This window comes from Paroedura picta, chromosome 4, assembly GCF_049243985.1.
Source record: "Paroedura picta isolate Pp20150507F chromosome 4, Ppicta_v3.0, whole genome shotgun sequence".
In the NCBI taxonomy this organism is placed as follows: Eukaryota; Metazoa; Chordata; class Lepidosauria; order Squamata; family Gekkonidae; genus Paroedura; species Paroedura picta.
The window spans coordinates 94,116,926-94,131,007 of record NC_135372.1 but is presented as its reverse complement, the minus strand read 5'-3'; the positions used below and the strand labels follow the sequence as shown (position 1 = coordinate 94,131,007).

The 14,082-nt window shown below is 44.4% G+C and overlaps 1 protein-coding gene across 3 annotated transcripts in view; it reads left to right on the top strand.

The window, feature by feature from the left end:
- Positions 1 to 13,022, top strand: part of TBC1D22B (TBC1 domain family member 22B) — a 55,846-nt gene extending 42,824 nt beyond the window's left edge. For all 3 annotated transcript variants that reach the window (XM_077334318.1, XM_077334320.1, XM_077334319.1), the window contains 5 exons: positions 4,972 to 5,078; positions 7,495 to 7,570; positions 8,071 to 8,198; positions 8,727 to 8,822; positions 11,088 to 13,022. In XM_077334318.1, the coding sequence (XP_077190433.1) occupies positions 4,972 to 5,078; positions 7,495 to 7,570; positions 8,071 to 8,198; positions 8,727 to 8,822; positions 11,088 to 11,216 (536 nt within the window). In that variant the 3' untranslated portion in view covers positions 11,217 to 13,022. The remainder of the gene's footprint in view (positions 1 to 4,971; positions 5,079 to 7,494; positions 7,571 to 8,070; positions 8,199 to 8,726; positions 8,823 to 11,087) is intronic.
- Positions 13,023 to 14,082: the final 1,060 nt, after the last annotated feature.

Here is a 14,082-nt window from a genome sequence, read left to right as displayed (position 1 = left end):
CTTGAGTAGGGACTCTCTGTGAGGTCCATTAGCAGGGCAGGGAGAGTAGCCAAATTTGTATTCCTTTGCTGCTTTTAATGGATTTGTCAATTTCATTCTAGCTTCAGAGAAACCAAGGAACACTTGTAGAGATAAAGGCAGGGGGTGGAAGGAGGGATGAGCTTTTAAATGAAGTGGCATCCATTTGTGCTTGAATCTTGCCCTTTAAAACAGGAAGTGCCTGACATTCCGTAATTTGAAAACACTTCGCATTTTCTGGGTTCAGGAATAATTTTTTAAATGTATATAAGTTTATAATAATGTATTTGGGCTAAATGCTTAATTTCTATACTCTTACCAAATATTTTTTTCATATTCCCGGACAATTCTATGACTTCCACAGTATCTTCAGTACTTAAAAAAAAATCACATGAGTGAATTTATGTCTTTAGCAAGAACCACAAAATCTCAATTTTTTCCTCTGTAACCATTAGTTGAATCTCAAATCCTTAGTACATTCCTGGAATATGTGTAGTACTGATTTTAAAAACAAGATACTTCTGAGCATATGCATGATGTAGTATAGTCTACAGTCCCTATCCCTTTCCCAAAGCATCTTTCTGAAATATTTAATTACAGTATATCCTGATTACATGTATTAAAAATTATGGTTTGCAGAAAGCCAGGAGGGTGGGATGTCTACCACCCTGAGATGGTTGGGCTGAGAGGGGTGGTCTTATAAATCTAATTATATTACTGTATCCAGTGCAGTTCATGAGCTCTTAATTGCATCTGCAAGGGTCAGCTGAACTCCAGTGAAAATGGGAAATACAATGTCCTTCAAGATCTCTGCCTGCCCAGCCAGTATCACTTGTCTGTCCTGTCTGGGTACAGTTTGAGTTTGTTCAGTTTCAAACATTTGACAACAGAAGTTAGACCTCTACAACATCACTTTGTTAGGTGTGAAGTCATGTCCGACCCATCGCGACCCCATGGACAATGATCTTCCAGGCCTTCCTGTCCTCTACCATTCCCTAGAGCCCATTTAAGTTTGCACCAACTGCTTCAGTGACTCCATCCAGCCACCTCATTCTCTGTCGTCCCCTTCTTCTTTTGCCCTCAATCGCTCCCAGCATTAGGCTCTTCTCCAGGGAGTCCTTCCTTCTCATGAAGTGGCCAAAGTATTTGAGTTTCATCTTCAGGATCTGGCATTCTAAGGAGCAGGCAGGGCTGATCTCCTCTAGGACTGACCGGTTTGTTTGCCTTGGAGTCCAAGGGACTCGCAAGAGTCTTCTCCAGCACCAGAGTTCAAAAGCCTCAATTCTTTGATGTTCGGCCTTCCTTATGGTCTAACTTTCACAGCCATACATTGCAACTGCGAAGCCTTGATAGCCTTGACTAGACACACTTTTGTTGGCAGGGTGATGTCTCTGCTTTTTAGGATACTGTCTAGATTTGCCATAGCTTTCCTCCCCAGGAGGAAGCGTCTTTTAATTTCTTTGCTGCGGTCCCCATCTGCCGTGATCTTGGAGCCCAGGAAAACAAAATCTGTCACTACCTCCATTTCTTCCCCATCTATTTTCCAGGAGTTGAGAGGGCCGGGTGCCATGATCTTTGTTTTCTTGATGTTGAGTTTCAAGCCAACTTTTGCACTCTCCTCCTTCACCTGTATCAACAGGCTCTTTAGTTTCTCTTCACTTTCTGCCATTAAAGTGGTATCATCTGCGATTGTTGATATCTGAGGTTGTTGATATTTCTCCCTGTAATCTTGATCCCAATTTGTGACTCATCTAACCCTGTCTTTCTCATGATGTGCTCCGCATACAAGTTAAATAGGCAAAGCGACAGTATACAGCCTTGCCGAACTCCTTTCTCAACAATATCACTTTGGGATTTGGATAGAAAGATATAGAGCTGAATGTCGTATACATATTGATGAGATCCATTTCCAAAGCTATGAATGATTTCTCCCAAAGGCTTGAATTTCATAGGGGATAAGATTGTACCCCATGGAATCCACAAGACAGCTCTGACATTGAAAATAGCTGATTTCCAGCACTAGTCCTTTGAGTAAAGTTTGTAAGGAATGATTTAAACTAGTCCAAGGGACATCTGCTGATACCTATTTATGCCTCCAAATGCCTCAAAGGATGGCATAGTCTATTATATCCATGGCTGCAGCTAGATCCAGGAGAACCAATAAAGACACATGGCTTTTGTCTACATTCAGGGCAAAAATGAATTAAATCAGTCATTAAATAAAGGTGTCATTTGTTTTGGATGGGATTGTACTCCCCTTGAAGAAATCGGTCCATAGTCTGGAGGTACTCTTGGAACTGGTCCTGCTGATACATAAGCAGGTGGCAGCTATGTCCAGGAGTATCTTTTACCAGCTTTGACTGGTTAGCCAACTGCAGCCTTTCCTGGGGAAACGAAATCTGACCACTGTGTTGCATATGTTTGTTACATCTGGATTAGATTTCTATAATGCGCTCTACATTAAGGTGCTTTGAGACTCCTTCTGGTAGAGAAAAGCAGCATATAAGAACCTATTCTTCTTCTACATGCGGCTACCCTTGAGAAGTGTTCAGAAACTTTAATTGGTACAGAATGAGGTAGCCAGAATGTTGATTAGAATGGGTTACTGGAGCCAGTTTGGTGTAGTGGTTAGGCGTGCGGACTTCTAATCTGGCAAGCCGGGTTCGATTCTGCACTCCCCCACATGCAGCCAGCTGGGTGACCTTGGGCTCGCCCTGGCACTGATAAAATTGTTCTGACCGAGCAGTGATATCAGGGCTCTCTCAGCCTCACCTGCCTCACAGGGTGTCTGTTGTGGGGAGAGGAAAGGGAAGGCGACTGTAAGCCACTTTGAGCCTCCTTTGGGAAGAGAAAAGCGGCATATAAGATCCAACTCTTTTTCTTCTTCAACCATATCACTCCACTCTTGGCCTATCTACGCTGTCTTCCAATTTTCTTCTGAGCACAATTCAAGCTGCTTCTGATCTCCTATATGGTTTAGTAGCAACATACCTGAAGGTCTGCTTACTCTCTTTTGAACCCACCTGGCCACTACAATAATCTTTGGAGGGCCTGCTTTGGGTGCCCCTGCCTTCTGAGATTAGGTGGGTGGAGACCCAGGAGAAGGCCTTCTAGGTCATGGCACCAAAACTCTGGAACTCTTTCCTCAAGCAGATTCATCTTTCCTGTTGCCATCTTTCACTAGCAGGTGAATTTGTTTCATTTAGTATTCGCTTAGTGATCTCTCCTTCCTAACCAGGGTATTAATTGCTATCTTTATTTCTTTATTTCTTTATTTCTGTATCTATTTTAGCTCTGTTTTAATGATGTATGTTTTTGGGAAGAGTATAGTTTTAAAATGTGATTTCATATGTTTTAATTTGTTAGCTGCATTGGCAATCCTTGTGACAGCAGAAAGATAGAATATTAATTTTGTAAATAAGAATAAATAAAATCCTGGTCTGGTCCTAATGAAGAACACTCAGCATGAATGTAGAAGCCCCCAGAACCATCAACTCTGGGTGTTTCTCAACACTACATCCAGGAGTACCTCCACCACCTCAGAGAGGGTGCCCATTGAGAAATGAGGTGGCCAGTAAAGAAGCAGAATGCCTCATCTAGTATCACTGTGGGGGCAATCTATAAATAACTAGTTTCTTTAAATGAAACAAAATCTTCTAGGCCAGATGAATTGCATCCAAGAGTACTAAAAGAACTTGCAAATGTCATCTCTGAACCTCTGTCTATTATTTTGACACTTCTTGGAGAACAGGTAAGGTGCCAGATGATTGAAGGTGGGCTAATATTTTCCCCATCTTCAAAAAAGGGAAGAAGGAGGATCCGGGTAACTACCGACCTGTCAGCTTGACATCTGTAGCTGGCAAACAAATTGTCAAACAGTCGATCCTTGAGCAGCTGGAACAATTTTGTGTCATCTGCAGATTAAATGAATAGTCCCTCCACCCCCATATACAGATCTCTGATAAAAATGTTGAAAAGTACCAGACCCAGTACTGAGCCGTGTGGCACCCCACTGTTTACCTCCCTCCAATCTGATGAAGTATCATTGACAACCACTCTTTGACTGTGGTTTTTTAGCTAGTTCCCAATCCCCCTTACCACCCAAAAGTCCAGTCTACAGTCTTCCAGTTTACCCATCAGAACAACATCAACAGAGTTTCTACAATCTAACAAGCCTGTCACTCAGTCAAAGAAGGAAACTAGGTTGGTCTGGCAGGACCTGTTGGAGGCAAATCCATGCTGACTTCCTGGATCAACAACTTGTCCTTCAGATGTTTGCAGATTGCCCTCTTTAAAATCTGCTCCATTATCTTCCCTGCAGTTGAGGTCAAATCCACTGGCCTGTCGTGAGGCCCTGGTCCCTTTGAAGTGGCTGTTAGCCAGATGAGCTTTCTTACCTAAGAATTTCAAATGGGGAAGGGAAATGTCTGCTTGCTTTATGCCCAGTCAGCTGCAAAGTCCACGCAGCTCAGTTTCTTGTCTTTCCTTCTTGGTTGCTTGCCGGGCCTTGATCCCTTTAGCTATTTATACGCTACATATTTTGCATACATTCTGTGTAGTTCCTTCTCCATCTTGTAGTCTTTTGGTAAGTCTTGAGGTTACAGGTGGCATTTCAGCCCAGAACAACTGAAATCCAGGTCTGCTCAGATGAATTCTGAAATTTCAGTGGATATTACCAATGCATTTCCAAGTTGCAGTCAGCCATTTCCAAGTTTGTACTTATACAGGCCAGAAACTTGCCCTTCAAACTGAGATTCTCAAGATATTAAATTAGATATTCTGTATTGAATTCTGTGTTTTTCCTGAGCTTTTATGGAACTGCATATCGCTATGGCTACAGGCTATGCAATTCACCCTAGAGAACAGACATTCAGTAAGGTAGTTGGACAAGAGCTGTTTGACATCAGTTTATATCCCTAGCCTCCTGGATTTCTGTTGTGCTTTGTTTTTCAGAAGAAGATGTGGAGAATTTTGATGTTACAAACCTGTCTCAGGATGTGTTGCGGAGCATTGAAGCTGACAGCTTTTGGTGTATGAGCAAATTGCTGGATGGGATACAGGTAAGAGCTGTTTTACTATGTGCAGTTTCCTGTTGGCCATCCCTCAGTCCTATGCAATTCCTGTTACCTTTGACAACTGAACCCTCACCATTCTGACATGGCAGATGGCGCTCATACTCACTTCTCTGACACTACCAGGACATTAAAAGGATTCCTTCTTATGTGTGCTGTTTTCTCTTTGAATCTAATCCATCTCTTGCCTCACTCTTTTAGTCGTGCTGGTAGGCAGCACTGCACATCTGCCATAAATTACAGTTCAGTACTCAGCAAACTGGAATTCTGCACAGAATTCTGCAATTTATATGGATTGTACAAATTCATCATATTTTAACAATTTTTATTTTTAGCCTTGAGGAGATGATGCTTTGAAGAGTACTGAAGCCCTGCTCCCTAAGCCCCTACTCATTCATACAGCCCTCTGATTCTGACACTTCTGCAGGCATCCCTCATGCTTTAATTATATTTTCATAGCCACCAGGACTAAAAAAATGAGTTGCTGCCCCCCCCCCATATGATAGCTGGGATCATCTGGAAGTAGAATTTCACACTTATTGGCAAATGCTACAATATCGTCTGTTTTATTTTCAGTCCCTTTCCTTACAATCCAACATACATTTTGCCTTTTTCGCTGCTGCATCACACTGAGCTATTCACTATGACCCCAAGATCTTCATCCATTTCCGTCTCAGCAAGTTCAGACCCTGTTAGCCTATGCCTGAAGTTGAGAATTTCCTGTGCTTTGCAAATCCCAGCATATACACTGCCCTGGTTAAGTTGTTGACTCTTGCCATACGACACTATGTTACTGACCCATACAGAAAGATGTGGATGGTGTCACATCATTTTTGGCAATGGCAAGCCTGTACTCACACCTTGAATAAATCTTTGTTGGTCTTAAAGGGGCTACTGGACGCTGATTTTTCTGTATGCCCTCAATTTTGGCTTTCAGGCAAAGAGCCTTGGGTGATTCTTCTCATTCTTATAATCTTGGGGAGCTGCCCATATGAGTTGCATCCAACTAAAAAAATAGCAGAGGTCTTGTGTGTGTGTGTGTGTGTGTGTGTGTGAGTGAGTGTGAAAAAACATCACAGGTGAGGTACAGTCTTAATAGAAAGGGCTAGACATCCAAAGCATTGTCCCATTTGGGCTCTCTTTGTGATGAGGAGCCATGCTGTTCAGTTCCCCCATAATACCTGCAGCTTCTGAACCCAACTTTCACGGCTCTGTGAAAACACCAGAATTTAGTTGTGGTGCCTTGGATACTTCTGGTCTTTCTGTCATTATCTTTCAGGGTCAGACTTCCTAATAAACTGCATATAAGGCAGCATAAAGGCATACAGTGAAACAGGATTGAGTGGGAGGAACTTATTAATTTTTTTTGCTGTGGAAGTGTGTCTTTCTCCCCTGCCTTCAGTCCTGTACTGCTATGTGCACAAACTATAAAATTGAAGGTTCCCCTCTACCCATGCTTCAGGCAAACACTCTGCTTTGCTTTTTGTGCTCTTGCTTTGAGTGTCTGCATAGTTACCTTCTTAAACCTTTTTCATTTTTAAGGGATTTGCTCTCTCCTCTTTTTGCACTTTGAAAATCACTCTCAGAATGTGGGTAAGGGGAGGGAGCTCTCTAACTAACACGTAGGCCAAGGATCAGTGCTGTGCTCAACCCAGCCCTGAGAAGGGATAAGGTAGCTTCATGCTGCAAAGGCTGGTTAGTTAGCACAGTGTCAATCCAGTATGCTCTTGGGCTGGAAAACTAGTTGTACCCTAAAGCTCAGTCCCGGTGGGACAGATGGTACACATCCTGCGGGTGCTGTTAATAATGCGCATCTGGATGCAGTCTTAAATACACCAGCTTTTTGTTCCTGTTTATGGCAGAATTTATAATGTTGCTCTGTGGGTCCTACATCACTTCTCTTGAGTGCTGATTTCCTGAAGTATGTGTCCTTCATGTCATCGAGTCAATGCCAATGCATAGTGGCAAGATGATCTGAAGAAATTTCTGCTTCAGAATGATTTTCTTTATGTTGCTGAACTGATCTTCAAGAACTTGTGCACTTGCCAATGAGGATTACAGACTTTACAAATAGAGTTTTCCTGTCCAGAGTTCAGAGTAAACAGCATTGTCTGCCTCCTTACCTTAGTTTACAGTATGCTCCAGAGAAAAAAAGGATTATTACAGTAAGGAGAATAATAAGACATATCAGGACAAGCTGCAAACGTAAATTTATTTAAACATCCTGCTGCCATCCCACGTCATGGCTTAGTGCTGGAGCGTGTTGCACATTCCATTTATGGGAAAGATCTACTTGGTGAGGGGCCACCAGGGTAGAGCTAGAGGGACCATTGATCCAGCGGAAAGTCTATGGCTGCCTCAGTAACTTGCTTTTCCTCAAACCAGCAATGTCTTTGTTCTGCAGGATAACTACACATTTGCACAGCCAGGGATCCAAAAGAAAGTCAAAGCACTGGAGGAACTCGTCAGCCGTATTGATGGTAGGTGAGAGGAGATTCAAACTGCAGAGGAAAAAAAGCTTGCTGAGTTCTTATTATTCATATCCCCAGCTGAATTGCAACAACTGTGGTGTTCTTGCAGAGAAAAAGACAGTGGGTGTGGATTTTACAAAGCTTCCAAGAGGTAGGAAGAAAGCTTCTAAAGGCTTCTTTAGCCAGTTATCTCTGCAAGGTGGTAGTCAGAGTGGAATGCTGAAGCTGTTAACCCAGTTGCTGCCATCAAGCAATATTGGAAATGGGGCACTGCTGGGAGAAAGGAATGGGGGAGCGGACATTAGCTGATAGGCAGGCAAGAGAGACTGGGATGAGCAGAGAAAGGACTACATTGTCCAAATTGTGCTTGTTGGAGGCATTTGATATGCGATCTTTGGTGGGAAGGGCTTGGTAAGATGGAACAAGGGCAGTAGTTGTTGGTAGGAACATGTGTGTGGATTGGGGGAACATTCTGTCTTCAGCTATGTAAATGGAATGTGCTGTTTCAGAGCAGGTACACAATCACTTTAGGAAGTATGAAGTGGAATACCTGCAGTTTGCCTTTCGCTGGATGAACAATTTACTGATGAGGGAGCTTCCTCTTCGCTGCACCATTCGCCTTTGGGATACGTACCAGGTATAGTAGGGGAGGGGTGTTACATTCCTGCTGTTGGATGCCCACTTAGGTACAGCTGCTCATCATAAGCACACTACTGGCAATTATCCGCTTTTGGGGGTGTATGATATTACAGTGTTATAGTGGTTAGAGAGGTCAGACCCTGTAGGAACTGGGAGATGCAGATTCAAATTCTCTTTCTGCCGTGGAAGTTCACTGAGTGACCTTGTCCAATTGCCCTTTCTCATCCTGTCCTAGCTCACAAGATTGCTGTGAGGATAACATGGGGGGGGGTGATGATGTGGGCTGTTTTGGTGCCCCATTAGGGAGAAAAGTTGGGTATATTTTTTTAAAAACATCAACAGTGTCCCAGTAGACATCTGATACGGGAGGAAGCTGTGCAGTCAGCATCCTTGTGCCAATAAAGATGTAAAAGAACTCTGTGAGATGGATGACGGCTCTGTACAGCCCCACTGTACTGGGAGAGACAGCAAGGAATAAGTCTATTAGTTCATGTTTTCTAAGCTAAAATGTTGTGTTTTCCCCCAGTCTGAGCCAGAGGGATTCTCTCATTTCCATTTATATGTTTGTGCTGCATTCTTGATTAAGTGGCGGAAAGAGATCTTGGATGAAGAGGACTTCCAGGTAAATCTTCAGAAAGTGGTTGCCTTTATTTATTTTTATTTATTTATTAGATTTATCCCTCGCCTCTCCCCGGAGGCCTGAGGCGAGTTACAAACATATATAAACCCCACTTAAAACCATACAATAAAACATATAAAACATATAAAACATATATACAATTCCCCACATAGTAAAATAAGATGCAGCAAAAACACAGCTCATATCTACACTACCTTTTAGTAACCCACTATAGGGGCTGGGGGAGAACAGAGGGTTCCAGATGGACTACGCTACTGCCACTATAAGGGGGGCCAGATCGTCCATGCGGCCCAGCCTTATCCCACGGCCTGGAGGAAGAGCTCCGTTTTGTAGGCCCTGCAGAACACTGAAAGCTCCTGCAAGGCCCACAGCTCCTCCAAGAGCTCATTCCACCAGGTCGGGGCCAGGACCGAAAAGGCTCTGGCCCTGGTCGAGGCCAGGCATGCTTCTCTGGGGCCAGGAATGATCAATAAGTTCGTACCCCTAGCAGCTGCATTCTGCATCAGTTGAAGCTTCCGGATCAGGCGCAAGGGCAGGCCAGCACAGAGTGAGTTACAGAAATCTGTTCTGGAGGTGACTGTTGCATGGATCATTGTGGCCAGAACACTGAAAGCTCCTGCAAGGCCCACAGCTCCTCCAAGAGCTCATTCCACCAGGTCGGGGCCAGGACCGAAAAGGCTCTGGCCCTGGTCGAGGCCAGGCATGCTTCTCTGGGGCCAGGAATGATCAATAAGTTCGTACCCCTAGCAGCTGCATTCTGCATCAGTTGAAGCTTCCGGATCAGGCGCAAGGGCAGGCCAGCACAGAGTGAGTTACAGAAATCTGTTCTGGAGGTGACTGTTGCATGGATCATTGTGGCCAGGTGTTCAGATGACAGGTAGGGCGCTAGTAGCCGAGCTTGGTGCAGATGAAAAAAAGCATGGCCAGCTACCTTCTTGACCTGAGCCTCGAGTGTTAAGGTGGCATTAATAGTCACCCCCAAATTCCTGGCCCGAGGCGCGATTTTAAGTTTCGTCCTTGCCAGGGAAAGTAAACACGCTTCCTCTCATGGTCCCCTATGGCCTAACCACAGGACCTCCGTCTTGGAGGGGTTGCGTTTCATCCTTTAGCAAAGGATGCCACATAATTATTTTGCCTTGAGGCATTACCCAGGGTAAGACGGCAGATAGCAACAGGAGCAGTGCTACCTCTGGCATGTGATTAGGACCACATGATGACTCCATGCTTCCTCTTAAGCCAGGCATCAAATATCAGTTATTTATTATACCCCTCATGGAACTCATGCTGGCACATGTGGGGTCTGCATGAGCCATTCCCCTTAGGGTGGCCAAACTGTGGCTCTCCAGATATCCATGGACTATAGTTACCATGAGCCCCTGCCAGCATGACCAATTAGCAAGGATGGTAATTTATTTGTTTGTTTATCTAGCTTCTATTCTGCCCCTCACTTGGCTAATTGTAGTCCATGGACATCTGGAGAGTTGCAGTTTGGCCACCTCTACCGTAGGCATTGACTAATGTACCTTCAACAGGGTTGCTGGATCCATATGCTTTGGTTCTGATGCCAGTGTCTCCTGTGTTATCTGTATGATTTTAGTAGATGCCCATGCTATGCTTGCCTGTCAGGCAGGGTCTCTGCCATCCTGTTTCCCCAAATGTTATAAGAATGAGCTCTCGCCTGGCAAAGTCACTGAGTACTGCAGGGCCTGCATGATGGAGTTCTTCCACCCAACCTTCAGTTGAGGCCAGTGGAAATTCACTTAGTTCAATCTGGTTGGGCCTTTCCCATCCTGCCCCCCCCCCCCATAGCAGAGCTACTGTTTATTTATTCGATTGCAAATTAGAACTGGAGTTTAAATGGTTTAAAATGTCAATTTTATTGAATAATTGTTCTTTTTAAAGTTTTAATATTGCAACAATGTATATTTCACAGGGGTGGTATAAAATTGAATAAATAAATAAAGGAATACTATTAAGCTAGCTACTTTATCTGTTTGTTAAAATCTTTTGCCCTACCTTTCTATCTCCAAAATGTTTTGTTACTGTTGCTATCCAGTCTGCTTATGATGAACCAGTGACTGCAATTTCAGTCAACTGAAGTAAGACACACACTCTCTCTCAAAGTAGAGCTTCTGCCTTAGCTGTGGACACCTGAGGCCATAAAAGATGAAAAGGGAGATTTGTTTGTCTAATACTAGAAATGCCTCCCGCTGCTTCCTCGATAACACACCCCTTTCTCCACCTCAGGGCCTTCTAATGTTGCTACAAAACTTACCTACGATACACTGGGGCAATGAAGAGATTGGACTCCTCCTTGCCGAAGCCTACAGACTCAAGTACATGTTTGCAGATGCCCCAAATCACTACCGCCGATAGGTGCCAGGGAACTGCCTCGACATCCCAACATGCTGGCCCAATCCCAATCACTGTGGCATTTCATCACCCTCGGACACTCCAAACAGGACCCGCTCTTTGCTGTAAAAAGCTCACATCAGACTTCTGTCTTAACTTCTGTGTGTGCCTGCTTGCCACTCCGTGTATGGATGTGCCACTCCAAGAACCATTAGTGTCCCATACTGTGATGGTGGCCTAAGCTTGGCTGGTGGCTGCAAGCAAAAAGTGAGCCACTGAGTGCCCAGCCTCTAAGGGTAATCTAAGCCTCATGTCCACCGGTCTGAGCACAGACACACTTGCGTACTCCCAGCTGGGTCTGTATTTTCTTTTCCTCCAGATGCTGTTCAATCAAACTCCCTAATGAAGATGCCTTATAAAGAGTCCTGCCCAGGGGGTGGCAGTGCCGCTGGACACGAGAAGCTCTCAGGGCTTAGCTTCGCTCTATGTGTCTGAAGTGCAATGTATTGATGGTTAACAAGAGACAGACTCTCCTCTCTCATACATGCTTACTATCTTGCAGCATGTCTCTCTGCACATGTTGAAAAGGCTGTCTTGTCTACGTACAGTTCAAAATGACACAAATGAACATGACAGGACTCTTCCTGTGACTGACTGACTTGTGTGCATTGAACTGGAGGGTGGAGGGAGCTGTGCTTCTAAGAATCCCCTTTCTGTGACAATGACACTCCTCCTCCAATGCATTATGTGTATATTGTGTTCTTGTGTATATGGGTAAAAGATGTACATTATAAGTCCCCTGTTTGTAGCAGATATGATTTTATATTTATAATGTGCGTCTGAAGCGTGTATAGGCTGCTTAGGTTACAAATAACAGTGGACCTCCTGCTCCCCGGTTGTTGGGGATCTGGAGCTGTCAGCACATCTGCACTAGCACATTTTTCAGATCCGAGTGTTTCGTTTGTATCAGGAATACTTGACTCCAAAGCAAAGTCAGCATTGTATGACTTCCAGCACCAAGGAGCTTGCTGCTGGAACAGGCATTCTGGACTCACTGGGAAGGGACCTGAAGAGTACCTCCCTCCTCATCCACACTGGAGCATGCCCTTTGAAAAACACTGCAGCACTCTGTCCTCTTCAAGCGTTGATGTGGTGGCTTGGACCATTAATGTACATTGCTGTAGCAGTCTCGTTAGAAGAGTAATGAGTCCCAGTCTGCATCTCCTGGCTCCTCTCCCACCCACCCCCCACTCCCAGTGCTTAATTGCCCCCCCCTCCCCCAGTCCCTTCTTCAGGCAATGGGGAGCATGGATTGATTTGGTTCGAGATTCTTAACTGTCCTGGGGAAAGAGAAGGAGGTGGCTTCCATCGCCTGTTATAGCTCCTCTTCCCCTTTCCCCACAGTTGTCTCAATGTGAATTTTGACAAAGAATGTTTTGAATTTTAATATTTTACTGTAGCTAGCAGGTGTAGTCTGGTTAGTGCCAAGCCTTGACCGTAGAGCAGAGTTGTTCCCAGACAGTTGAATTCCACAGCTTGCACTGGGCTGACATCTGCTCATCAAATCAGGCTTCAGACTGCACTTGGTTTTTTTCTCCTCATGGGGCCGCAAAAGAAAAGCAGGGGAGATTGGATGCAGCAGAAAGTGGGAGCCTTGTAGCCAATCAAAGACCAAGCAGTGTCTCGATTTGCTTTCCTAACCTGGAGTTGTTTTCTCAGGCATTCTGACTTGATTTCTTTTGTGTGTGTGCCTTTTGTTGTTTCCTCTGAGACAGCGACCTGGTGGTCATTAGTTTAACATGACTAATTAAATGAGAAAACTGACCTGTATGACATTTTTATTTTTACTATTATTGGTTGGTTTCCTGGGTTTTTAAGCACCAAAGTTCTTGAGAACTTTCTTTTCCCTGAATTAAAGTGTAGTAACAGACTCCGAACCTTGGTAGCTTTAATTCCCAGCACTTGCTTTTTCAGAAGTGTCATTTCATTCTGGTATTTCAAGCAGGAATCCTCTAACCCAGTGGTAGTCAAACTGTGGCCCTCCAGATGTCCATGGACTACCATTCCCATGAGCCCCTGCAAACACTGGTAGGGGTTCATGGGAATTGTAGTCCATGGACATCTGGAAGGCCGCAGTTTGACTACCCCTGCTGTAACCTATGCTATACTCAGTGTCAAAAATACCATCATTCAGAATAATCACTTCTTCAGTAGCAGAAGATGTCACGAAGGAGGGGGTAAGCTGGGCAAGCAGGGCTTTGTGAGTGAACAGATGTCCCTTGCTGTGGAAGGATGCTCCTCTTAGTTCCTGCCTTGCCTGCTCCAGCTGTTGAGTCTTTGTTGAGTCTCATCTTTTTTCTTTATTTACCTCAAAGACTTTCCTCTTATTTGCTGATTAACTTTCAGCCTCCATGAGCATTGTGCCTGTGTTCTATTTTTAAGACGCTTTCATTCTTTTCACTCAGTGAGTGAGGGATGGCAGAGGTGCAAAGCTGCATCAACAGCTTCAGGAAAGCCAACTTCCATAGGTGCTAAGGCAGAAGAGTGACAAAGGAGCAACCAGGCTTGGCCGCATGTTCTTCTGTGTTAGGTCCTCCTCCTGCAGTGAGGTAGTCCTATCTAGGATGCATTCACTAATTCTGAACATTCAATTTTGCAGGATATTTTCTTTAACTGATAGAGAAAGGCAAGTTGGACCTACTGTGATTGCTTCCCTCTCATTGGTAGTTGGAAATTTGAGGAGAGAGGTCATGGCTCATAGGTAGAGCATCTGCTTGGCATGCAGAATGGCCCAGGTTCAATCCCAGGTATCTCCAGTTAAAAAGATCAGACTGTAAGTGATGCAAAAGACCTCTGCCTGGGACCCTGGAGAGCCGCTGCCAGTCTGAGT